The sequence below is a fragment of the Dermacentor variabilis genome, chromosome 5 (genome assembly GCF_050947875.1).
Source record: "Dermacentor variabilis isolate Ectoservices chromosome 5, ASM5094787v1, whole genome shotgun sequence".
NCBI lineage: Eukaryota > Metazoa > Arthropoda > Arachnida > Ixodida > Ixodidae > Dermacentor > Dermacentor variabilis.
In genome coordinates this window covers 134,427,265-134,454,104 of record NC_134572.1, presented here as the reverse complement: position 1 = coordinate 134,454,104, position 26,840 = coordinate 134,427,265, and the positions used below count along the sequence as shown (strand labels likewise).

Genomic DNA, 26,840 nt, shown 5'->3' with positions numbered 1-26,840 from the left:
CGCGCTATGGCACGTCGAATTCCCCAAATCTCAAACAACTTTCACCGTTGCGCATCCCTCTTTCTATGTCATCATCATTCCTCATCACACCTTTATGTCCCTGTTGCCTCCCCCTCCCCCTTTTCAGGGTAGTAGGCTAGAGCGTGCTAGCTCAGGCCGACCTCTCTGCCTTCTTTCAAATAAATCTTCCGTCTATCCCTGATGGCCAAGTTATATGTTGTAAAATTTACATTGGGGCATCGATAGGAGCAATACTGAATATTATGTAGCTCGTCTAAATCTAGAGAGGTAGTTCTGGTTGGCTACGTCAAAGTGGGGAAGCGAATACGGGGCCAAAGACAGAAAGCGTAAGGGGAGAGAAATACAGAGGAGTACACACGAAGTAAATCGCGTCCACTTTATCTAGTGGTAGAAGGCAGCGTTCTCAAAGTCTATAGACCTCAGTAACTTGAGCAGCGCAGAACAGCCTTCTGCGTGGAGCTCATTTGGGAGCGCTGCTCTAGAACTTCTCTGTCCTAATAATAGATGATGCTCAAGTCTACCAAGCACTGTGCACATCACTTGCCTCTCGGCACTTGCTAATTGCAGATTGAACACGGCGTTTTAAAAACGAAAGCTTTCTTGGCATGTTGCCACCACTTTTCCGTATCGGGTACTGTTCCTAGACTCTTTCATCATGGGCCGATCCTGGAGATAGTGCAGTCTAAAAATGTGGGCCAATCCTGATGATAGCGCATAAAAAAATTGAAACAGACCGACGTTCTTTCTACTCCAATCACGCGAGGGACGACACCATAGGGTACCGAGTCTAGAAACAGTACCCGATACGGAAAAGTGGCGGTAACATGCCAAGAAAGGTTTTTGTCTTTAAAACACTGAGTTCTCTCTACAAGTAGCAAGTGCCTAGAGGCAAGTGATGTGCACAGTGCTTGCGAGACTTGACAATCTCCTCTGAGCCAAAATCTCACCCCAGATTTGCTGAGGAGAACTGTTCTTCATCGACTTCCTCTGGAGGTTCAATCATCTTCCAACATTTTTGGGGTATTTATCTGGCATACCTGAAAGCTCACGTGGTACTGGCTCAAGTTGTCCGCGGCTATGCTTTCATTTCCAGGTCGCGGCACTTTCATCGTATGGAGAAGGAGTGTGATCACACTCGTGTACTTTGGCTTATGGGATCGTTAAAAACCACATGTTGGAATAAGTAATCCTGAACGCTTCAGTTTAGTACTGATTATATTCCAAATCCTACTGCTTACGTGCTCGACGCTTATGATTACTAAGTTCGTGTCTGTGACGCTCTGACCTTTTTTTTTTTTTTTTTTGCAGTGCCGATGTGTGCGGGACAATCGTCAGGATCAGGTAAGAGCCGCATTTCCCCAAAAATTACGATTTTCAACGCATCTTTTTTTTCTTGCTTGACCTGCAAAAAAAATTAACATCTGTTGCAACTACAGCGGTCGAGCACCGTACGTAAGCGTTGCTTCTAACGTATACTGGGTCTGTATGCGCAGCCGTGTCTACGTTGATGTCATGGCGTAGTGGCTTCTGCTACACATGTATATATTACTGCTTTAAACCTCTGTACCGCCTTATACAAGGTTATACATTTATATATCCGGCTACGGCTGTGCCGGTAGTCAGAGCTCATCAAATAAGAGTACAGACATCACATTTTGTTATTTGCATATTTTTTTAAATTTTGCGTAAACGGAAGGTGCAAACCCTCCAAGTCCCGAAAAAAATGCTAAGTGCTAGAGCGTCCTAAATAATTTATTAAAATATTTGTTTCTACAAACCAGTTTGTGTTTGTAGAACTGCCACATGCGAGTGCCACATGCGAGCTCAGGCATAAGGTGCGCAACACCCCTGTTTTCATTCATTCATTCATTCATTCTCTTTCATTTTTCATTCTCTCTTTCTTTCCTTTCTTCTTTCTTTCTTTTGTGAGCAACTTCATGATACTTAGCTTTCTGGCTACACGGCGGCAGGAAGTCTCGCTCGGTGTCATCGCGTCATGATAATGTTAATGACGCAATCTATGCGGCATTTCGAGACCATCTTAAGTATGAAGTTGACACATCTTACCCCGTATTCACGGGAAGTCCTTCCAGAATTGTTCGTAATAGCGAATTTCAGCCAATCTTGATGCTGTACATAGTATTAGCGAAGGCAATGGTACGACAGTCAACGGTACAGAACGAAATTTCGTTACGTACGCCTGTGTCGTGGTAAGAAGTAAACAAATTGTTGTTAGTACTAGTTATTTCGTTGTTATTATTACTTGAAGAGCCGTTAGGTAAGAAAGCCTGTATCTTTAAAGATTGCGTGTGCTCTAATGATGTATTATTTCTAGCGCAGCCTATCACAGCCATTAAAAGCCAGTTTTGCAGACATTACTCTTTCTTTCTTCAGGCCATACGGTCGAAACTGAGCAAGACAACAAATAACTTTTGTCTGATGCCCAGATATCTTTTTTTTTATTTGCATTTTTCACTTATTGACTCTTAAGGTGGTTTGCGCGTTATAGAAAGGTGGGGATAAAAGCAATGAAGTATATAACACGCAGCCAGCACAATTACAGGCAACATACAAGTTGCACAATTTGAATTCTGTTGTGCCGTCATAAAAACAACAGCGGTGGAAAATTTATTTCTATCCCCGCCAGTATTCGGAACGGATTATGCAGAATACGGACTAATTTCTGAAATTACAGTTACGTCTTAGTGCTTATGATCACTGCCCTGTGACACGTAGCTGGAGGTATTCGAAAGTGACATTGAGAATGAGTCATATGTATACAATACATTGTGAAATGCATGCATAGAGACAAGATCCAGGATGCATGAAATAAGGCTCGAGTGTGTTTGATTTATGTAGTTATTTCTTTATTTTGTTTATCACATTACAATCTAAAAAAGAAGGGTGTAAAGGAAGAGCAGTTCGCTGTCGGCTTGAAGGGTCGGTCGCCCCCGATCGAACTGTACTAGAAGCGGCAAGCTTCTCATACAAAATACAAACTCAAACTTCTCAAAATACAAGCTCTCAACAGTGGCTGTGAAGAATTGCCCGGTCTATTTTCTTGTATAACCTGAACATAATCGTTCTTAGGTATTTATTCAATGTGCACCAAAATAATATTGGCCTCGCTTAAAATTATTTTCGACGGATCGATGCCTCTTTCGCAAGCTTTATTCCATTCACGCGGAAGGGTATTGTTGAGCATTTGCGTACCACTGTTTGAGTCGCAGTGAGGAGCCTTGCTTTTTTTCTCTTATTTAGACACTTGTTCATTAAGAAAAAAAAGTTTTCAAGCTGAACAAAAATGAAATATGAACGCCTGCAACAAAAGCAATATTCACGCCTTAGTTTGGCTTGATATAAATAACTTAATTTAGTTAAATTAAATTAGCTGAAAGCCAAGCCAACTGATTGCAAAATCTATGCATAGTCATGGTATTCTCAAAATCTTCCTTTCTATGCCTAGAAGCCCCGACAGATTTGTTGCAGTCGTTGTCCATGCAATAAACAAAAACAAAACAAGAACAGTAATGTACGCGAGAAGCAAAGAGCGCATCATTTATCTTTAATTCCATTGACTTAGGAATGAGGTGCCGGTTTAATATACCAGTTATACGGCTAAGTTTTGTTAAAACAGTATTCACATGATAATATCATTACAATAACATTGAGAAATAAATGTCTAGTGCTTTTAAGACGTTACTATCTCTATCGTTGTGCTCTGGAGGAAATTTCACTCTTGGTGAAAACACCTGTTTACCCTTCCAACGAAAAATGACAGCCTATGTTTTCGCAGTATTAACCTTTTAACTTGTTAGTTGTGCAGGCCAGCCCTTTTTTTTTGGAAGATGTCACTTGCATTCTTGAAAAGCGTGTATCATGCGTAGAAGCTAGAAGCAAATACTCTCGTATCGTCCACAATAGCTAAACTTTCGAGAAGATAAAAACTACATCATTGTTAGATAAATTAACCAGCAAAGCGCTAAGAACGCTGTGGTGGACATCTCTGAAATTATTTGCTTCCGGTTTGACTCAATGTTATCTATTGGAACGTATACTGCTGTTTACGCGACAGACAAACTTTTAAATAATTTAAGCGGGCACCAACGAATGCCGTATATATTGGCTTGATTTTCCAAACAAGATGCCATGGTGTATATATAATCAAATGCTTGACTAAAATCTACAAAAATTCCTGCATCATATAGTTTTTCTTCTAGTTTTTGTAGTATATATTCCTTTTGGTTTAGCAGGACAAGTTTAGTTAATATATTATCTCGGAAACCATACCGTGACATAGTGGTAACATGGCTTTCACAAATGGTAGAGCGACGGATAAAAATAATATTACAAGCGTTTAGAAAATATAGAATGAATAGGCACTCGTAGATAAATTGAAACGTTCCACTTATCTTCCTTATATAGTGCCACTCGCATTTTCGAGGAGAAAGTGTCATTTGAAATGCGGAGGTGAAATATGTGCGTTAAGCCCTCACTTATCAATAGCATAGTTAACTTGTTCGATATAAATATGATCGACATCGCAGCTCCCAGCATTACTGATACTCAAAAATGTTGACCCCCTCCCCCCTCTACACCGCTATCGTTGCTTAGCGACTATAGGGTTGCGCTGCTAAGCACGAGGTCGCGGGATCAAATCCCGGCCGCGGCGACCACATTTCGATGGGGTGAAATATAAAATGCCTGTGTCCCGTGGCATTGGGGTCACGTTAAAGATTCCCTGGGTCAAAATTGATCCGGAGTGCCCCACTACGGTGTGCCTCATAACAAAATCGTGCGTTTGGCACGTGAAACCCCAGAATTCATTTTAAGATGTTGAACAGACTTTCGCTTCAAGTGCTCCCTTCCGGAAAGAAAAAAGATGAGAGAAAAGGAAAAAAGAAAGAAACACGTATCCTGGGCCCAAAGTGTGGTAATACAGCTTTGAACAGCGTCAAAATATCTGTAAACAAAATAATCGTTAATAACATTCACCACTGCTTCTTCTGTAATGAGTTTTAAATAATTAAAAATTCTGCGCACTTGTTCAGCCTTTGATTTCGCCCGATCAAGGAATTTGGTTTATTCCATGGTAGCTATATTCGCTTGGAACATGAAGCGAATATTGGAAAAGGATACATTTTTCAAAATTTCTTCCACCCTTTATTTAGGGCATTGCGGAAGCGCTTGAAAACAATTAGGACCTTTCCATCACGTGGTCGCATCAATTTTTTGAAGAGTTTATCCTTCTTATCAATTTTTTTTTTCATGACCCCACGTGCTTGCCATGGTTCTCGTGAACATTTGCTTTTCACGCGACATATATATGATAAGTTTTTATTTTATACACACATAAAAGAAAGGCTCGATAACAATAATAAGCTATATTTGCACCACTGCAGGATGAAAAACATTCTTGCAACGCACTTTGCTGATTTCTAAGGGTAGAGAACACAAAGCTGCAAGTGACACGTGCTGGTATCTATAAGGAAGTCCTGGATTTAATATTATAGCTCCGTTATTTTTTACCCGACCACATATTGGCGTGTGGTAAATAAGAGAACCGGGAAGAACATGAGCATCTACAGTGGCTTTATCGCAGTTTGACACAAATCGATAGTAGTCTCTGGAAATAAAGGGAGCCGTGTAGAAGTGTCTATATAACATTTTCACAACTATTGTAAGAAAGAACATTTTCAAGGTGAAGCTTTTCTTAACTATCAGAGTTCTCTCTATTTGCCTAATACTAGTCGATATGAGTATAGTTAGATGTTGTAAAACGAACTTTTTCATGGCCCCACAGCACAATACGCCAGAAACCGACAGGAAGGACACAATACAATTGAAACCTCCCACACGGCCAAACATGTACCTTGTTATTAAATATATAGGAAGAGATACGGTAGCATTGATTTTTGAATATTTCTAAACAAAATGTAGCTTTAAGTATCAACGAACTTAAGCGGTTCATCTCGCTCTGATTTTTACTTACTGCGGCAGCAGCAGGTCTCTTAAAGCGGCCACCGCCATCTTTTCAAGAACAACTTATTTGCGATGCGCTCATGGTCATCCTCGTTTGCCACATCATTGCTTGCTGTAGCTCGCATATGTCTGCGCGGCAAATGATTGTGGACCACAATGTGTGAATTGTCACAGCCTTTTCATCCCATAGCAGCCAGCATACAACATAGTAAACACGTGAGTGTAATACTTCATGACTGATGAAGTAAAAAAAAAAAAAAAACTGGCTTCGACTGAGTTCTCAGCCGATTCTATTGTTCAAAAAGCCATAGCAGTTAAATTGTTTTTCATCAACATCTTGCTATATCAGTCGCATAGATTATATGCATTTTGTTCATCCTTTGGTGAGAGCATCCGTTTTCACGTCAGTGCGGTGATAAACCTGCAGGACTGTATGAAGAAGTGCTTGCAACTCATACCTACGGCGCACTCATTTTAAACATGCGTGTGTCAGACACTGCCCCGTTTGCTAGACAAATGCACGGTTCTTACTACTTACTGGCAGCCAGCGACTTTCCCACGGGGATTTTAAACAACAGATGACGTCTCTATAGGCGAAAACGTTTACAACGAGGCTCTAACGTGCCCTCCATGCACACGCCGACTCGTTACATTCTCGAGCTTCCTGGTGGTGCTGAAAATCGAGCGATCGAAGCGATGAGCCCCCGGGAAGCGAACGTTGGTGCCGGGCGTAAACAAGCACGCTGCATGCAGGCCAACGCAAACAGGAGTAAACTGCAGGAGAGGAGGCGGGTATCTGCTACTGAGAGAAGGAACGGGGCACGTTCACGCCAAGGAAAGAGTGCGAGGATGCGAGGCTGAGAGAAACTAGCAAGTGGGGGAAGTTCACGAGGCCGCGCATGCGCTCATGAGGACGATGGATTTTTAAGGGCAGCCATCGACAGTGATAGATGCACTTTGCAGAGCGCGCCGCACTCTGCCGAAAAGGGAAAGACGAAGGGTGAGAGAGGGAAAGGTAGAAGGAGGAGGAAGGCGGGAGAAAAATGGCGAAAGGCCGCCATTACGGCATGCCGAGGCCGTGTGCGGGTAGCTTCTCTGGCGGCATGCGCTGTTGGTGTCCGTTTGCGCGCGCTTGCATCGATTTACAGGTGATCGTGAGGGGCCACCGAATGCCCCCTTCTTGCGATCGTTGTACTGCTACGCGTGTAGCTGCTAATGCAGGGCAACTGCGCCTTGGAAAGCTTACTTCAGGCCCGGATATGAACTTTCCGAGTGATTTCGTGACATCGGGCGCACGATAAGTGATTGCCCGTTGTAAACATAAACGTAAGCGAAGGCCTACGTATCAGAGAGGGGCCGCCCTATTTGTAAGCGGTTCCTTTCCTAAGTAGATGCACCGCACATAGAGGTGTTGTGAATCGTAAATCACGATTTGGAATTTGAAGGCCGGAGCAACCACGCACTATAGTGTCACCGCTTTTATTTTTTGCTGTAGAAAACGGTCAATAATAGGTATTTGAACAATATGAATAATAATAAAATAATTATATGAATGTGTTGTAAATGATGCAGAAAAAAAGTTACAAGATATTCGTTTCACCATGGCTGAGCTTGCGTGGCTACCTGCTACGCACTTCGAAAGCTAAAACTTGCGTGAGCTGCTTTATGAAAGAAAAAGAAGATGCTTGCTCAAGCAGTAAGCGAGAATCATGCTTGTTTTGATAGTCAGCATTTTGTGTCCTGGGAGCTACTATAGTTTCTTTTCATGTTAGCATGACACAGTTGGGCAAGCAGGGCAGCTTCATCCTTACAAAACTTCATCCATACAAAACTTATCTCTCCTGTAGTTTCCGGCTGCTTTTGCATGTTTAAACTGCAACTTCTGTCTTCTGACAGATCCCAGCACAAAGAGACTGCCGCACGAATGCATCTCTCTACGATCTCCAGTTACCCATGTCTTACGCTAGTTGATTCCAACATGCGACTGCAAATTTCCTAATTTCATCAGCCCACCTAGTTTTCTGCAGTCCTCGACTGCGCTTCCCTTCCCTTGGCACACATTCTGTAACCTTACAGAATGTAAGGTTACAGAATGTACCCATTACATGGCCTGCCCAGCTCTATTTTTTTTTCTGTGAATGTCAACTAGAATACCAGTTATCCTCGTTTGCTCTCTGATCCACACTGCTCTCTTCCTGTCTCTTAACGTTACGCCTAATATTTGTCGTTCCGCCACTCGTTTTGCCGTGCTTAACTTGTTCTCGAGCTACTTTGTTGACCTCGAAGTTCTTGTCCCATGTGTTATCACTGCTAGAATGCAATGATTGTACACCTTTCAACGACGCTCAGGATTTGGTAATGTTTGCCGTATGCACTCGAACCCTTTTTTAGTGTGTGAATTTCCTTCTCATGAATAGGGCTCCCTGTACGTAAGTGACATAGATAAACGTAATCCAGTACAGGCTCTAGAGGCTGACTGGCGATCCTGAATTCATGTCGCCTTGCCAGGCTAATAAACGTTATCTTTGTCTTCTGCATATTAATCTTCGACCCCACTCTTGCACAGTCTCAGTTAAAGTCCTGAATCATTTGTTGTAGTTAGTCCCCAGTGTTGATGAGCAGGACTATGTCATCTGCAAACCGAATGTGGCTGAGATATTCGCCATTGGTCCTTACTTCTAATTCTTCCCAGTCTAATAGCTTGAATACTTCAAAGCATGCAGTAAATAGCATTGGAGAAATTGTGTCTACTTGCCTTACTCCTTTCTTGATAGGCAACTTTCTACTTTTATTGTGGAGAAGCAAGGTAGCTGTGGAATCTTTGTAGATATTTCCTAAGATATCCACGTATGCTACTTGTGCTCCTTGATTACGCAATGAAATTATGGCTGTTAGTACCTCTATTGAATCAAAGGCTTTTTAATCATTTATGAGAGTCATACACAGAGGCTGATTGTACTCCGCCGATTTCTCAATTACATGGTTGGTGACATGGAGGTGATCCATTGTAGAATATCCCTTCCTGAAGTCAGCCTGTTCCCTTGGTTGATTGAAGTCGAGTGTTGCCCTGCTTTTATTGGAAATATAACTCGGTGAATATCCTACACAATACTGAAAGCAAGCTGAACGGGTCGATAATTCTTCTGTTCTGGAACTTCTTTCTTCTTATGGATTAGTATAATGCTGGCGTTCTTCCAGCTCTCTGACGCACTTGAAGTCGTGAGACATTATGTGTAAGGGCGGCAAGCTTCTTGCGCATGATACGTTATCCATCTTTGATTAAGTCGACTGTTAATCCATCTTCTCCTGCCTCTTTTCCCTGGGCCATGTCTTGCAACGCCCTTTAATTTCATCGCTGGTTCACCACTATATAGAATGAAGGTAGCGTGACAGCTTTGGGTACTGCATACAGGTCAGTATAAAATTGTTCTGCAGCTTTTTCTATATAATCGAAATTGTTGATGACATTGTCCTCCTGATATTTCAGTGCGTGCATCTTGCCTTGTCCTATGCGAAGCTTTCTTTCTCAGTGATTTCATGCCGCGGTCATATTTTAACACTTCCTCACTCTTTCCCACGTTATAATTTTGAATATCGCTTACTTTCTTTCTTCTTGATCAGTTTTGACAGTTCAGCGAATTCTACCTGATCTGTTGAGCTAGACACTTTCATCCTTTGTCGTTTGTTTATGAGGTATTTTGTTATTCGGGACAGCTCACCTACTGCTTGCGTTGGTGTCCTGCCTCCCACTTCAATTGCTACGTCTGAAATCAGCCTAGCTACGGTTTGCTTCATTACCTTTATGTTATGATCTGTTAACTTCATCTTCCTGTTCTGACACTGCGTATTTGTTTGCGAGCACCAGCCTGAATTCGTCTGCTTTTACCCTTACTACGTCTAGGTTGGCTTGTTTCTTCATGACTAATTTTACTCTTTCTCTCTTCAAAATAAGAGAAATCGTAGACCTCACTAACCTATGGTCACTGCACTCTACCTTACCTAGCACTTCTACATCCTGCACTATGCTGGGATAGGCGGAGTATGAAATCTGTTTCATTGCTTGTTTCTCCATTAGTGTTTTTGCAGATCCATTTCCTGTTACTGCGCTTCCAGAAGAAGGTATTCATTATTCGGAGCCTATTCCTTTCCGCGAAGTCTACCAACATCTCCCCTCTAGTTTCCTAGAATCGATGCCGTAGTTGCTAATTGTTTGTCCCTGAGCGTGTTTTGCCCCACTTTTGTGTTGAAGTCGCCCAATTTACTACAATATACCGAGTTTGCAACTTTCCCATTGCTGATTCAACACCTTCGTTTGAAACTTTCTCATTGTTGATTCAACACCTTCATAAGACTGTTCTATTTCTTCATCACTATGACTGGAATTTGGAGTGTAGGCTCATACTTCCTTTAATACGCACCTGCTATTCTGCTTTATTACAACTGCTAACCCCCCATTAATACTGTTAAATTTATCACTGTTGCCCGCTATGTCCTTATTGACCAGAAACCCTAACCCATATTCTGTCTTATCTGGAAGACCTCTATAGCAGAGGACGTGGCCGTTAGTCACCAGTGTACAAGCCTCACCAGTTCTTCTATCCTCACTAAGGCCAAGAATATCCCAGGCCATGCCTGATCTGATAATTCCTCAAAGAGTCCTGCTCTTTGACACAGGGTGACACAGGGGACAGAAGGTGTGCGGCTAAATATCATCGACCAGATGTTGCCTTATTTGTGGCCTCATGGCTAGCTGGCGCAAGAATCCAAGAGTGACGTCGCCACCCATATTTAGACTTTCTGTCTCTTTCTTGCATGCATGCCAGTCCTGTTCACGCGGTGCACGCCGCCCATGTTCACGCCGCACATGTTCAGCATTCCGGTAGGGATCCAGAAGTCGAGCTGAACTTGATGCTTTCCTCTAATTCTGCTCTAAGTGCTCCTTTTTCTTGACCTTTCGATGGCCATATTAGTAAACTTATCCTGCAGGACAAATGTGCCGATCCAGTAAAGAACGTATCTCTTTTTTTAATAAAAGCATTTTCGGCTTCGAAAACACAAGGTAGTCGATAAAAGTGATTACTTTAAAACTGGGAAACAACGATGTAGAGTGAGAGACAGTGCTAACAGGAATACGGTGACTTGAGGGGACCACCAATAGGTGAACCAAGGAGCCCAGAGGTTAGGTCGAACGGTTAGAAAAAGGAGCTCTTTTTTATAAATACAGCTACCGCCTTTCATGACCAGCATTTGACAAAGTGAGCGTCAGGATGTAAGCGCTGCCCCGCCCCCCCCCCAGAAAAAGCAAACAAACAAGCAGTTGTTGCCCTGAACAAAACAAGTCTTCTTCTCAAGGCGTGGCTCCAGGCTGAGGCTTCCCTTGTTCGCCCACTGCGCTATTGAAATAATTACATAATATTGATCATAAAGCCCCGCTGCCCTCTTTAGAGGCCTGTAGCGTCGTAAGAGAAATAATGCATGAGAAAGGGGGGGGGGGGGGGCGTAACTTGGTTGAGTTCTCAGATGGGTAGTGCTATCGTCATTTAAAAAAATAAACAACGTAAAATGGTAGAAGCGGTACAACCTTCCGCTAGCCTAAATGACCGTATACAGCATGCTGCAGAAATATGGTTCAAGGCTATGTATACACGATATGTATACAACGGTTACTGCTGCAATTGCTAGTTCGAAACACGCTGCGTGAAATGTTGGGCCGCAACCAGACCGGTAGGTTAACATCATTACGTCGAAGCGATTCTACTCGTAGATAAGCATGCACGTGTGTGCGCAACTCGTACTCGCGAACAGAGCTCTCCAAAGGGGCGCCCTCAAGTTTAGCAAACAGCACGATTGCATCGCAGTTTACGCGTGCACTTGCTTTGTAAGTCACGACATTTTACGCAGGTTCATGTGACCCCGGTAATGATAAACCGTATCGCCTGCATCTGCCTGTGCGGAGAATTGCGTAATACGCGCTAAGGCACAGCATAGTACGGAGTGCCGTCCATGTGCAAGCAACACGTCCTGGCATAACCACACACTTGCGAATCTCCGTACATGCTTGAGGGCTTTCCGATACGAAACGCGATGTTTACGGATAAGCTACCCGATAGCAAATTGCAACGCGGCGCTGTGGCCAATTAAGTATCAACGGTCAAAAACGTGATGCACTTCGATTATGCGAGACGGACGTCGGACATCGTCCGTCCAGCCTATACAGACAGGCGTAATTTCTCCCTCCGTAATCACATTGAGTAAACTGAAGCTCCAGAAAGTGTGTCGTGTCAGATAAATAAATAAATAAATAAATGCAGAAAGAAAGTCGCCCTGCTCTGTTCCCGAGGCTTCTCTTCGTCATCATTATTGGCAATGATGCCTTCACCAAATCATTTCCATGGCTGTCCTTCCAATTTTCTCATTATAGAATTGCACCACAGGCGAAAAAGTTCCATAAATCGGCCGCTTGAAGAATTTGAAAGTTTTCTTTAATTAACGCTTCTGTCGTAACAACGCGAATCCTCGTCGGTACGTTCAGTTTTCTCTTAAAGGACGTGAAGGCAATGAAGAATCCCACTTTCCTCAACGGCAAACAGTTTTCTTCCACCATTTTTTTTTTTCGATTGAAGGCATGTAAGATGATAACGGCGCCTTGGTAACGGCTATTCCTCTGTCCCTACTTGTGGAAACAAGAATTGGTTGAAGAATAAAAGTGAGAGTGGCGTACACAAAATCAGAAGTGTTCGTATGACCGAGAATGCTACGTACTGATCAATCTCGAATTCCGCCATATTCTCGATTTCTCTGTCTTATCATATCTCATCGACCCACAGGGCTGCTACGCCCTCTTTGATTGGCTCAAAACGCCGCTGCTGCAGAATTCCATAATATGGCTGAATTTTACAGCATCGATGATAGCACCTAGTTCACGAACTTTCACGTTCTGACACAGTTGCCTCACTAGAGCACAGTCTCAGTCATTGTGGTTAAAATATCACAGCGTGTAAACCGTGCAGCCTGATAAGTAGCACTTCTCAAACTATAGAACTGCTTGAGCAGTGAACACCGCTATGAACGCATATCTCTGAGCGTGGGATCCGTGTAGAAGGCTTGAAAACTGAACTTGTTGGTATACACGTGTCTACACGGAAGTACTATGCAACAGCGCGAAAAAAGAGCGAAAAGGTTAGACAACACTAGCCCAGGCTTCAATATCTAATGAAAAAGGTCATGTAGTGATCTTCACCACCGTGTAGTGATGGTGACACAGGGTTTATTTGGGCAGTCACATTCGGCAAATCACAGAGCCAAATTTGATGTCGCACTTAACCGAATTTAACTGTTTGCGTATCTTCACCCATTATACTTATGTCTATTGTAAATAAAATTATTTGTACGCGCTGATGTTGTCTTTATCGCGTCTTTTGCATCTGTCTAGTTATCATAGGCGGAGCGAACACGGATACATGTGATTGAAAATGGAACGACCAACATAATCTGAATTTGCATATAGCTCTCGTGTTTGGTGGTTTTTTCCCAGCGTATTAGAAAAGGACGACATGTGGCGATGAGGGTTTCGATTCTGTCGTCATTGTCTAATGCGCTGAGAAAAACATGCATTACACAACATCAAATAACCCTAGCGCTCAACCTTGCTGAACTCTCATATATACCCGACATTCCTGTTTCTCGAAAAAAAAAATTATTCCTTACTTATTTCTTAAACATAATCGTTGGTCACTAATAAATCATGAGTGATCATGTAGGGTTAATCATCATGAGCCATGATCATGGGTCATAATTATTGAAAAAATATGCCTTTTATTTTTCACCCTTCTCTATCTTATGAGCGCAACCTCAGCCCCTCAGCCCGACTATAAAGAAAGAAACGCCGGAGCTCCTCACTGGCGAAAAAGTGCCGTGTAGTGATGTATTAACATGGGTACTATATATAAGACATACCACATATCATTCTACGCGAATGGTGAAATAGGATAGCAGCAATGTCCCGTGGTGAGTCGTGGTCCTAACTTGCACCATAGGCGTTAAGGCTACTTATCCAAGGAACATCGTTTGTTTATTATAAACTTTATGAACTTAAAAGAAAGTTGACACTCAGATAAGAGTTTGTTGCTTGTTTTACACTTACTCCCCATAAACCAATGCACACACAGCGAGACAAAAGGTAGTAAAGACCGAGAAATTTCCCCGCATGATTGTTCGGTACGGGGCCCTGCACTATATTGGAAAGCGATAAGCGCAAATTTTGAATAGATGTGCGGCAAGCTAGGCGAGGTGTAGAGGGGCTAGCGGCTGGACAGAGACAAGATGGCTATTCAGGCCTGCTACTGTTATATGGTCTTTCTTCAGTTGACGTTAAAATGGCTTTTTTAGATTATTCTTATTTTTTTTTGTTACTTTTCAATCTGTGATCCAAGTCAAACAATGTAGGCTATTTCATAACTCGATTTTAATCATTATACGAAGCTCCAAACTTTCGAAAGAGACGATACCTTGCCAGTATTATGGGGCATGAGAAATAACTAAAGATTTTGATGAACTAAAGATATATTCGAAAAATGGGAACATAAACTTTATAAATACATAAATTTTCCCCGATTCCAAATTTTATTTGCTCGTGTAGGCTTTCCGCTTACCTAAAATGGCAAATTAAGGGCGGTTTTGTAAAATATGGCGCATAATTTTTAAATGTAGGCTCATGTAAGTTACTTGATGATATATATGTAGTGTGGCCGATGTTGTGAGGTATACCTATCGTGCGGTCTGTAACTGTTGAAAGATTTTGTCACCATTACAGCACTGATACAGAAAAAAGAAGCTAAACTTTAATAGCCAATGCTCGCGATTTTCAAACTGTGCTAGAAGCACTCCGGGCAAATAAATGCTCTCTCTTTGAAGTTTCGTACTGCATTCGATAAGTTACCTAACGGTAGACCTAACGGATTACCCGTGCGAACTTAACTTCACTGTACGTCTTACGACCATATAAAGCCAGCAGGCAATGAAGACAAGGAAATCATAAGGGTAATTAGCTGTGGTTGAAATTGAAATGTACTAAGTAACAACAGAGAACGGGAAATGAAAGTGCACAAAAAGAAAACTTGCTGCCAGTGGGGACCGAAACCAAAACCTTCGTAATACGCCTTGGTTTCACAGCCCTTTGACCTTATATAGTCCTGATTACCAAAAACCGAACCCCTCTGTTTCGCTTCCCCTGTACGTCTTATTTACTTGTAATACGTTAGACTGGCCCGAAGCACGTCTGGAAAATGGCAGCCATTTATTTTCCGAAGCTGATGGGTAAATGCTTCTGATGCATATCTTACAACTTCTCGAACTTCTTAGGACAATGTATCAAAATCACTGATTTCTCTTAATTTACTTAAATGATTTTGTGCAAATAATGCCCGACTTTGTTTCTATAGCTTTTTCAGACGACTTTACTTTCAAATATATCCTTGAGTATAACGATCTCTGGGGTTTTTGTTAATAAGAAGTTGTAGCAAAATTTAGGCGTTAAATCAAATTTTCTGCTGTGAAGAATTATACTGAAAAGCAGCCTAGAATGTCGGCCTACAAATTTAAGAATAGCATAAATATGTAGCTATCACGTTTACTAGTGGCCTGTTGTGGCCAAAATACAAATATTTGCTCACGTCTAACGCCATTTTCAAGATGCAAATTAATGGCTACGTCACCATGATTCTGTTATTAGCATATACAGTATACTTCTAGTAATTCGAACTAGTTTGAACACGCTTGTAACATGAAATCCCCATGTCAAAAAGTACTAACCAAGTAAATAAGCTTTCCTTGTCTCGAAGTAGTGCAAAGTAAGGCAATCAAACTGTTTTTGAAAAAGGGGAATGTATGATTTTCACCTCAAATGATGACCCATAGTCAAAAAAAGAAAGAGACCGGCCGCAGTAAAATTGAGCAGCTTATCGCTATGAAAACTGATACTTTCAACTTCAGATCTTACCATTAAAACATGAAACACACTACATTGAATTTGAAGCTAATCACTTTGACGGTAATTATTTTTTCTTCAGCGTTCACCATACCTACCTAATCATTTAGCTCGAATTTATCCGAAATCGTGATAGCCTATTCGTCGCATCAGCGATAACCTATCCAGCATTAGTAGCAATAATGTTTCTCTCGGTCTGTAGACAGACGTAAACTATCACGACTCTGCTTTATTTCATACATTATATTGCAGCTGCCCACAGTTACTATCTGCCATTCGCCATTCCCGTAGTTTATTTAATTCCATGAACATCCAACGTCTCTTTGGTAAACCCATCGCAGTCAACAAAACATTTATTCCCGGCGCCACCGAAATAATGGAACAACTTACCAGCATCCATCGTTGCAGAGCCTCACTCGTGATGAACAAAACTAATACCAACACACCTTGAATCACAAACACGTTAATTTACCGCCAACTCTACTGCCTTGTGGCCTTCATCTGTAAAACGTTTCTTTTTTTCCCCCTTGGTTTTCGCCCTCACGCTTGAGACTAGTTGTTTCAGTGTCTCCGTAGCTTGTTGCACCTACTGGGCTAAGTAACGATGCCCGCCATTACCTGACTTTCGTTATTAGTAGTTTACTTGCTATTACAATGTAATGTTACTACACGAATTAAATGAAACGCACTTTGCGTCATTGGGTTGTGCAGTACGAGGGAATGTTTCTGAAACAATAACAAAACAATGCGAAGATTTGTAAATAAAGCGACTTCGTACAGTTGAAGATCATTTCTTGTCGAGCTGACGGTAGGTTCAAACACGATTTCAGACACACACACACACACACACACACACACACACACACACACACACACACACACACACACACACACACACACACACACACACACACACACACACACACACACACACACACACACACACACACACACACACACACACACACACACACACACACGCACGCACACACACACGCGCGCGCACACACACACACACACACACACACAACACGCGCGCGCGCTCAGTTACAACTTTTTAAAAATTACGACAAGTCTCAACGAGTACTCGGCTTTCGATGAACGTAACTAGGCACTTGTTCCTGCTGCGATATCGTATATTAGCAGTAACTCACCTATTTACAGACAGCTCGCACAACATGAACAAATAAGTCTTACATACATTGCCGCACTGCCATAACATGATCGTCTCACACGACACTTATCCACACCGGCAGCATGAAAACACAAATACCGCCTGTATCGCCAACTTCTGCACTCGCAGCTTGTGACAGGCGGAAGCGTATACTTTTCAAAGACCGGACTTCGTGAAGTGGTGGAAAAGTCACTATGTTAGTCAGAGTGATAAACGCGTCAGCGCGTGTGAAAACAAGGACCAGCCGAATCGGAATATCACAATACTCGCTGGCCCTTCAGAGTGCAGTTTCGGTCGCCACCGATAGATGGCGCTGGTATTCAAAGCTGCTCTCGGAAACAGGCGAAATATGCCAGGCGCCACTCGTGTCTTTCGAAACTTTCTGTTTCTCGTATTTATCGACTCCACGCTATGTCACGTGCGTTTTACAAACTATCAGTTAGCTCCATAAGGCTTCAGGCCTCCGCGCTATAGAAAACCGTCATTTGAGGGTGTGTCTTTTAGCCGCGGACTAACGCGCGGCGAGCACCTGCTCGGTTCAAACGGCGCTCGGCGCAGCACGACAGCAGCTCAGCTTACTGAATCAACACCTCACCATCCCTGCATGATAACCTGAGAATAACGTTATATTATAGATATAGAGCGAATGAGGGAAGGAAGGAAGGAACACAACTCAAATAAATCGCCCAGCGTACTGAAAAATGAAATTGGTGGAAAGCGCCTGTGTTGCTCCTAGCAACGAACGTTGCCAGACTTGCTCAGCGTCGTCGCGTCAGGTTCGGCACGTAAGCGCTGGAATCCCCGCGGATCACGAAGATTCGTCCACCGCTCCATAGATGTCCCCGCAATCGTCTTCAGAATTTTCGCGGCATGCGGAAATGTTTTCACGATGCTCGTGCGGCCGTAGTGAAAGTCGTGCAGTTGACGATACCTTTACAGTTTCTAATACGACAGAACAATTACGTAAATTTGCAGGTTTACACACTGAATGAGCATAAATATTTGGCTTGGTAGCACCACCGTAAGGCGGCATGAAGCGGCGGGCTTTGCGTATAAACAACTTGTTTGCTTCCTCTCTCCTCCCCTTTGTAAACAAATAAGTTTCCACTCTTCCTTATGTTTGTCTGCTTGACAGAGCTGTAATTCTCTCGTTAAAGCTGAAGTAAATCCATTGCTTCAGGAGTTGTAATGAAATGTTTACGCAGTTGTTCCGTCGTATTAGAAACTGTAAAGGTATTGTCAACTGCGCGACTTTCATTGCATTCATTTGTGTTCAAAGATACGATGGATGTGAACCCACCCTTCTAGGATCTTCTAGAAACGCGCGCAATTGAAGAACAATACCAAGTAAGGTAACCCAGTTCTCATTTTCCCTGTACAACATTGTAGAAGCACTTTGATTAGTTAGCGTGTGAATATATAAGAAAACACTGAGACGACCGTATCTACGGCGCAAAATCAACGCTCGGTTTGTTAAAAGGACAACTTACGGCATTAGCTGGCAATAACACGATAGCAAAATCGTATATATTCACCACGTTTACCTATCTCCGATTGCGTGCACTTTCATGCTCGTGTAATTCGTCCGCATGGGTAATGCGCTTCTTTGACGCATATAAAGGGATCGCACGGGGCATCGAAGTCGCATAACGGCTCATTGCACCACTTCTGACTTGCGGAAGAAGATGCGCGACATCGCACTCACCTTTCTCGTCCGCCTTCGGCCCGACGGGCGCATCACAGGAAAGGCAAGCTGACGTTACCGGCTCGTTCTGAAACGTTTACAAGACACTGGCCGCGGCCTGGGCAGTGTCCACGAGGCCCCAGAAAGCATAGCGAGCGGGGAAGGAGCACCTCACCCTCACTCGCGAGTTGGTCATCTCATTCTTTTCTTTTTTGTCATTTTTTTTCTTTCTTTCTTTTTCCCCCGACTCAAAACGCCTTTTCTGGAAAAAGCGAGACATAGATTAAGATGCCAGCGCAGTACCTAACGAGCATGTCAGGGGTCAAGAGGACGTCGCCCCCCTGGAGAGGCCATCGTCAAGAGTCCCATAGTGAGCGTAATTGCCATTTCGACCGTTGTCCACCGCTTCCATATTGCTCGCTTCTCGTTTTTGAAAGCGGGGGTGGACCTAAGATGACCTTCGACGCTTCCCCAATGGAGTGCTCCCTTGGCTTTTTCTTTTCCTTTCTTTTTTTCTCTCATTTCGAACGCGGAACAGGAGCCGCGCGAGCGAGGAACGCGCCTTCTTGTTTCTCTTTAATGCAGTGTCCAAGAAAGTACTGACCAGCCGGGGGTGCGTGAAAACGTTTAACCCCCTGCCACGGAGAAACGCGGTGCCTTCGGAGCTCCCTGCAGCGCGCTCCGAAGGCAAACGCAGCGCGGAGGTCCGCCCGGGTTCGATGAATCGCCTCCGCTTCCTTCTCCGTCAGGTGACCGAGCACGGCGCAGATGGGCGCTGCTCGCCGTCCCTGAAAAGCGACAATAAGAACGAGTGAGTGCGCCGCGAGTGGCTAAGGGAACAACAATAACAATATCATCAAAAGTATGAAGCGAACGAGAAGCGGGGCAAGACGGCCGCGAGTGAAGTATAAAGCATTCGGTAAGAGCAAAGAGCAACACTTTGCCGGGGGAACCGCTAAGGAAAGAAAGAGTGAAGTGCCGTTGAGAGAAAGAGGGAAGCTCGCACAGTAGTAGACGCCGAGCACTACCATTTCGCTGAAACGAGCAGCAGAAAGAAAGAAAAAATAAGCAAGAAAAACGAAGAAGCTAGTAGTGACGATGGCCCAGTGCTCCAGCAGCAAAGGCGGCACCGCTCAGACAAAAAAAAAAGGGGGGGGGGGGCGGCGAGAGTACGGCGGCGCGAACGGGTTAAGAGCTTCCTCTCTCGTGCCGGACCCAGCCCCCGCGTGGTCCGCTGCGGTTTTCACCCCTCCCATTCCAGGAAGCGCGCCGTCGGAGGAGGCGGCAACAGCCTGTAGGGGCCCCGGAAAGAGCACGCCATTTGTTCGTGGGGAGACCGAAAGGGGGCACTAATGCTGCAAAGCGGAAGACCAGGATTGTAGTTTTGGACGGGCGGAAACACAGAAAGAAAACACACACAAACAAAAGAGGGGAGGGGGGCAGACAACTTGTTGGAAGCATGAAATAGCGAAAAGTCAACAGCAGGAATCAAAGGGTGGGGGGGCAAGATGACGCAGGCAAAGCTCGATATTTTGTTTTTTATTTCATTTTTCTTCCGTTTTCACACAGCAAACAGAACGAAGGCGAAGACAAAAATAGGAAGGCTTTCTTCACTTGAAGGACGTCCGATATTCGCCGTGATGATCACTTGTTCTTTGTGTCGACTGGCAGAGACTTGAAAAACGAGAGAACCGTCAGGGGCCAAAGCTGCGGCTCTGAGGTCGCTTGTTACGGCATTTTGAAAGTGGCAGTACAGTTTGTATTACGGCTTCTAGAATGCTGCAATGCAGACTTGCCCAAACCTGCCGCTTTATTAGCGCATTGATTCGTATAGTGCTCAGCGATTGAAACACGATACTTCGAGTGCGTGATATGTGGCTGCCGGTGCTTCTTGCACCACCGCGGGGCTGTGGAAAGACCGAGCTGATACATTTCGGCGTACAATTAAAGCTGGAGCCTATATATATATATATATATATATATATATATATATATATATATATATATATATATATATATATATATATATATATATATATATATATATGGTTTAGCGCCAGACCCGATGGTATAAAATTAAAAAAAAAGAAAGACGAACGTTATGGCATATGTTTTCACTGACGTCTCGACCGGAGGACCGGCCTTCGTCTTGAGTGTCACGTGAGTGACGAAGGCCCGCCCTCCGGCCGAAACGTCAGTAAAAACATGTGCCATAACGTTCGTCTTTTTTTCTTTTTTGAATAACCACACACACACACACACACACACACACACACACACACACACACACACACACACACACACACACACACACACACACACACGCACACGCACACGCACACACACACACACACGATGACAACTCTTGCAGGGGAATAGATGCGTACTTGTGCTGTAGTAAACAACGTAAACAGCGAATCACTGATAGATGAAGATCAGGAATCGGGTTATAAAAATTAAAACCGTAACACAAACACACACACATGTGCTTGTGTGATGGAAAATTAAGGATCGTATAGTATGGCAATATTGTATAGAAAAATTGAAAACTATTACTGATGGATGACAACTTCATATAGCTGGCGCTGGTCTTCCCTACGTATAGCTAAGGTCGACGTATAACACATATATGCTCGCATCAGCCTGCGTATTGTGTCGCAATTCTCAGCTTTATCTCTGACCGCTTAATTACATTTTGACTATAGTGACCGCGGAGTTTCACTTGCGTTGTCTGCACACTGTGATTTGGTAGCTTTTGTTCGCATATTATGTTTGAATATCGGGGCGCCGGGATTTCTTAGCGTGTTCCTGCGCCTGTGAAGTCAAGTTCATTAGGCAGATTGCGTGGGACGCTATTCCGCTGCGAACACTTGCGCATTTGTTATTCTCCTTAAATTTACATGAGGTCCCATGCAATAGTCTGCTTCACCTGGAGAGGATTCTTTAATGGGTGCTGGAGATGTTTGACGATACACCTACCACGTTGCTCCAGATGATAAGAGCGATGTGTGAAATGGCACATTCGTACACGGTACACGCTCCCACACAACATGCACAAGTAAAAAGCACATGCACACACGGTAACACGCACCCAGAACCTCTGGTTCAGGCCATTGTCCTGTAGGAGGACCAATAGTGCCTTCGATGCTTCATCTGGTCGCAGTCATTGAATTGACTGTGTTTCGTCAGAGGAACCACAGTGCTCAGACAAAAAGAAATGTTGTTCGTGGATTACAAGTTGCGTGCAGACTAGCTAATACAATCACCATTTCGATAAAAATAAAATATCACAACCTTTGTCGAATGATCAATTGGTCAGCATTACTGGACTCATGCTTCTTAACCCTCGAGGTTTTAGTCATAAACAGGGAGTTCGGTTGGTGCTGCTTAGGCGGCGCTCTCCGAAATAACATACTGTGGGAGGCGATTATCCTGCGTTCACAAACACTTAAAAAACGCAAATGAATCAACGTTTGGACTGCACACGTTTATCGCCTGTCTCATTAAGTAGCGTTGAACTGAAGCCACATTGAGTATACTGTGGTATAGATAGGCTAATAACGGGATGTTAGCCAAAATCACCACGAGTTAACGATGACAACTCTTGCAGTGACAGCCGCATACCGGAGGGTAATAAATACGTACTTGTCCTGCAGTAAACAACGTAAACAACGAATCACTGATAGATGAAGATGAGGAATCTGGTTATGAAAATTAAAACCTTAACTAGCGGATGATCTGGGTCGCAGCAACAGTTGAAAAGGCCTGCCGCCGTGGCTTATCCCTCAGCTGCAGGGTGACGTCAGAGAACATGCAAACAAACGGTAATTTGTGCAATGCAACAGTGTTCTGGGACTAGTTTATACGCACTGACTGAAATGAAGTGACCAGAGCTAACGAACACAGGAAGATACACATATAGCATTCGGGGCAAGCGGTTGCTCTGAGGCTTGCAAAACAAGACGATAGTCTGCGTTGTGAGCAGTTATTGCAGGGTTGCCGCAAAACTTGCTCTTGGATGCTGGCTTCCAATCGAGCAGCACTGCGTGTATATATATATATTCCGTATTTCGAAATCGGGGGACGCTCACATGCGTTCTGAGTCCTGCCGAGTGAAGGCACACTGGGTGACGCTCGAGAGGCCTTCCTGCCGGCCGTTGCGCAACGTCACAATGCTGTCGACCAAGGCGCTCATCTTCTCCTGATCGTTCGCTGTACACGAAAGCGAGCGGGGGGAGTCCGCTCCTCGATGACCGCCCAAACACGCGTATCTTCGACGGCAATAATGATAGCACACGGGCTTCACGGAACCGAGAAAAGAAAGTCGTATATACAAAAAGAAAAAACGTAGAGACCGAGAGAAAGCAAAGTGTATCGAGCCGGTCACGGGATTTTCGACGAACCATTCACGCGCGTGCGTCCGGAGCTTGGGTAAGCCGGCCGAGCGTCGAACATGTATATAAGCGCGGGCTTTTTCAAGGTCGTGGAACCGTGGACGTCGGGAGTGTGCGAATCGTTGGCCAGTGCTCTATGTTTAAGGCCCGCGCGTACAAGCAGCCGTCGCGCACACGAGGAATCACAGAAAAAGAGGACGCCGGAGAGGGAAAGAAACACGCAGCAGAGTAATCATATAGGAGCGAAGAGCCGCACACTAACGACTGCGGGACATAAGGCTCGGGCCGCGGCAGTGGAGGGGGCGTTCCCGGGGTCCCCGCGCGAAGCCCCATGCACGCGCGCGCTGCACCCGCTTTCGGACGTGACGGGCCACTGCGCCGGCATTAAACGCCAATCCACCCCCCCCCCCCCCCCCCTTTTCCCAACCCTCGCTGTACGCTGGCAAGGTGTCGCGTCTGTAACGACTTATTCATGCAAACTCCAAGCAAGAGACGCAAGAACGAGAGGTGGCGTTCTACGGTGGCGACACTTCAACGAACACGCGCAAGACCTTAATTCCAAGGTCTACAGAAGCGACAAAATAAAGTGAATTGTTGAACAGTGTAAGACCACACGACATCGCCTGAAAGTGCCGGCTCGCTGTGCTTACGTCAGTGACAGATGCGCATTTTGAACAAGCCGTGAAGTTTTGCTTTCTCTTGTCAGCCATATTACGTCACGTATGATGTCCGGAACGTGTGTCCATATTGGGTGGCATAAGCTTGCTGTCTAGGATATTACGCATGAGGCTTCTCTGGTGTCTTGTGGCAATGTAATTCTCAGGGTTCGGGCGACTGCGATCGCCGGGACGTTTCAGGATTATGTCCACGACTAGACCTTATGCACAACTGTTCTGCAATTTTCAGCACTGCGTTATTCGAAGCGTCGAAGAAAGAAGTGTCCATTGTTCATGAGCATTACACGCCCTGATCGTAATGATACAAGTTAACACAGCTCGAGTATTCCCGCCGAAACATCGCAAAACTCCATATAAAGCATGAGGTATTGGATACTTGGCGCTATATTTGTTGCCGTTGATTTATTCGTGATATTCTGAGTAGCCTTTGAGATAATGTGTTGGTGGTAGCGGTCTGCGAGGGTCCCAAGCGTTGCATTCGAATTGTTTAGGCTCTGAGAACGGATCAAACATCGCCCATCCAATATTTTCGCCTCTCATTCGTTGTTTAATCCACTAGTTTGTTCGCACGACAGCAGGACCCATCATCGCGTAAGTACTAACGAATACAGCACGACGCTTTTCAGATAACATTTCACAATAATGTTGCTTCGTGTTCCTGGCCCTGTCAAAGCGTGATTTCGAGGCGATGTGCTCGGAAAACCTGGAGATTATATTTTGCAACTCACACTGCTGCTGCCACATTTTCATGTCTATGTCCCCCCTCCCGCGTAGCGGTGAAAGGTGTGGAAATCATCTCTGCTGTGAAGAAAATAGTTGCGCAGAAACCGTCGGCGATGCTTGTCAGTGTAAGTGAATAGCCAAATGCTTCTATCGAAAACTATTATGTTTGTGAAAGGAATGATGCGTTTGACGGCGTATACACTTTTTGCACTGAGAATAATTTTCTAGCATTTGTTGTTTAATTGCATAATTCTATAGAGACCAGAGTCGTTCAGCAGCGCTCCGGTAGCGGTAGTATAAGTGGACAGCTAGTGGGTCTCAAAAAGTTGACAGCCGTTTTACGTCATCAGTAACGAAATCCTGTGCATGCCATTGCATTAAAAGAAAATGTCCGTTTGCACATGTCTAAGCTGAGATGTATAACACTACGGGGACAGATACACATTTTATTGGCAGACCAAAACATTACTTCGACATCTCAAGTGAGTGTACGTGTTCACTGTAACGTAGAATGAAAGCTCGTGAAAAAGAAGTATAATTGTGCAAAACACCGGAATGTGGATTCAGCATCAGAACTGCTCAATCGCGAAATATGTACAGTGACTCTGCGCTTTTGTACAGTTCTTAGACCTTTTATCCGATTCGTGTTATCTTCGATCGATAGTAGCAACAAGTTTTGGAACTTGAAAGCCAACCATTTGTTCACGAGGTATTCGAAGCATATTACTCAACGACTTGCTCGTGCGAACCAAGTATTTTGCCAATTGTTAGGATTCAGACATACTACACATGTATATATATAGCCCACGCGCTGCGTATGGCCTTCTGGCAGTTTCATTTAAGAGCACAATAGCAATTAACTGCGTTCTCTCAATATTTGTTGCCTGCACTACACAACTACCTGTGATCTGATTACCAGGCCAACAGTACTTTCTTTGTTATCTTTCATTTTGTGATCAACCCGCAGTGGTTAATGGCTATGGTGTTAGCCTGCTAAGCACTAGGTCGCGGGATCGAATCCCGCCCGCGGCGGCAGCATTTTGATGGGGGCGCAATGCGAAAACACCCATGTACTCAGATTCGCGTTAAAGAACCCCAGTTGGTCCAAATTTGTAGAGTCCCCACTGCGGCGTGTGTCATAATCGGATCGTGGTTTTGGCATGTAAGACCCAACAATTTTTCATTTTGTAATCGCTTCACACATATACAATGCATGCCAGTTGATAGCTGCTTCGCTATAGACTTAGGTCTGCACATGAACTGTGAGCATCTTGTCGACACTGTTTAACAATGTAAGGCTTCGAGCTTGAGAATTTCTGAACAGCCATATATACAGCGTGCAAAACGAAAGCAATTACAAGGGTTGAAAACGCGCAATTTCTCTAACGTTGGCAAATGTCAACGAGTTGTGATTTTGTTTTCCTTTTCTATGCTGCAGGCATTGCACCATCTGCCGAGTTGAAGAACATCAAAGCTGGGAGTATGTATGGTGTCAAATGTTTATTAAAATGACCTGCAGAAAAGTCTCTTGGTAAAGAAATTCATGATCTATTTATTACTCGCGCTAAGGCCGCTCTCTGGTCGACGGGCCATACTCACAGCAGATCATACTCACTTTTCTGAAAACTCTGGTTCGGCGTAGACATAGTTCCCAATTCACCTGCTGAGGCCGACATACACGATCAATAACAGGTGCACGCAAATTGGATTTGAGGCAGAAATGGAAAAAAAAGGTAAGCCTACAGCCCATTAGAATGTTGGCCAAGCCAGGTCCAATCACTCTTTCCGAAACCGCTGGTTCGGCACATACATCGTTCCCCATGAACCTGCTAACGTCAACTTATGCGATCAATAAACATATACGCGCCCATTGGATTGCCGGAACAAATGGAAAAAGGTAAGCCTACAGCCCGTTAGAATGTTGGCTCAGCCAGGTCCAATCACTCTTTCCGAAACCGCTGGTTCGGCACATACATCGTTCCCCATGAACCTGCTAACGCCAACTTATGCGATCAATGAACGTATACACGTCGATTGGATTGCCGGAACAAATAGAAAAGGGTAAGCCTAGGAGTGGAAGTGTTATACCTGCCTCTTACCTGACTGTTACCAGCCAATTCGAATGGTGACACAGCCAGGACTAATCACTTATAGGAAAGCGTTCGTTCGGAGCAAACGTAGTTCCCCAAACACATGCTGA

At 44.1% G+C, this 26,840-nt stretch overlaps 1 protein-coding gene across 8 annotated transcripts in view; it reads left to right on the top strand.

The window, feature by feature from the left end:
• The window catches only part of LOC142581972 (uncharacterized), a 570,107-nt gene extending 543,927 nt beyond the window's left edge, over positions 1 to 26,180 (top strand). For 5 of the 8 annotated variants that reach the window (XM_075691408.1, XM_075691407.1, XM_075691409.1 and 2 more), the window contains 3 exons: positions 1,330 to 1,362; positions 19,432 to 19,657; positions 26,079 to 26,180. In XM_075691408.1, the coding sequence (XP_075547523.1) occupies positions 1,330 to 1,362; positions 19,432 to 19,657; positions 26,079 to 26,175 (356 nt within the window). In that variant the 3' untranslated portion in view covers positions 26,176 to 26,180. Of the gene's footprint in view, positions 1 to 1,329; positions 1,363 to 19,431; positions 19,658 to 26,078 lie in introns of those variants that run through there. The other 3 variants (XM_075691413.1, XM_075691412.1, XM_075691414.1) reach the window with 2 other exon arrangements.
• Positions 26,181 to 26,840: the final 660 nt, after the last annotated feature.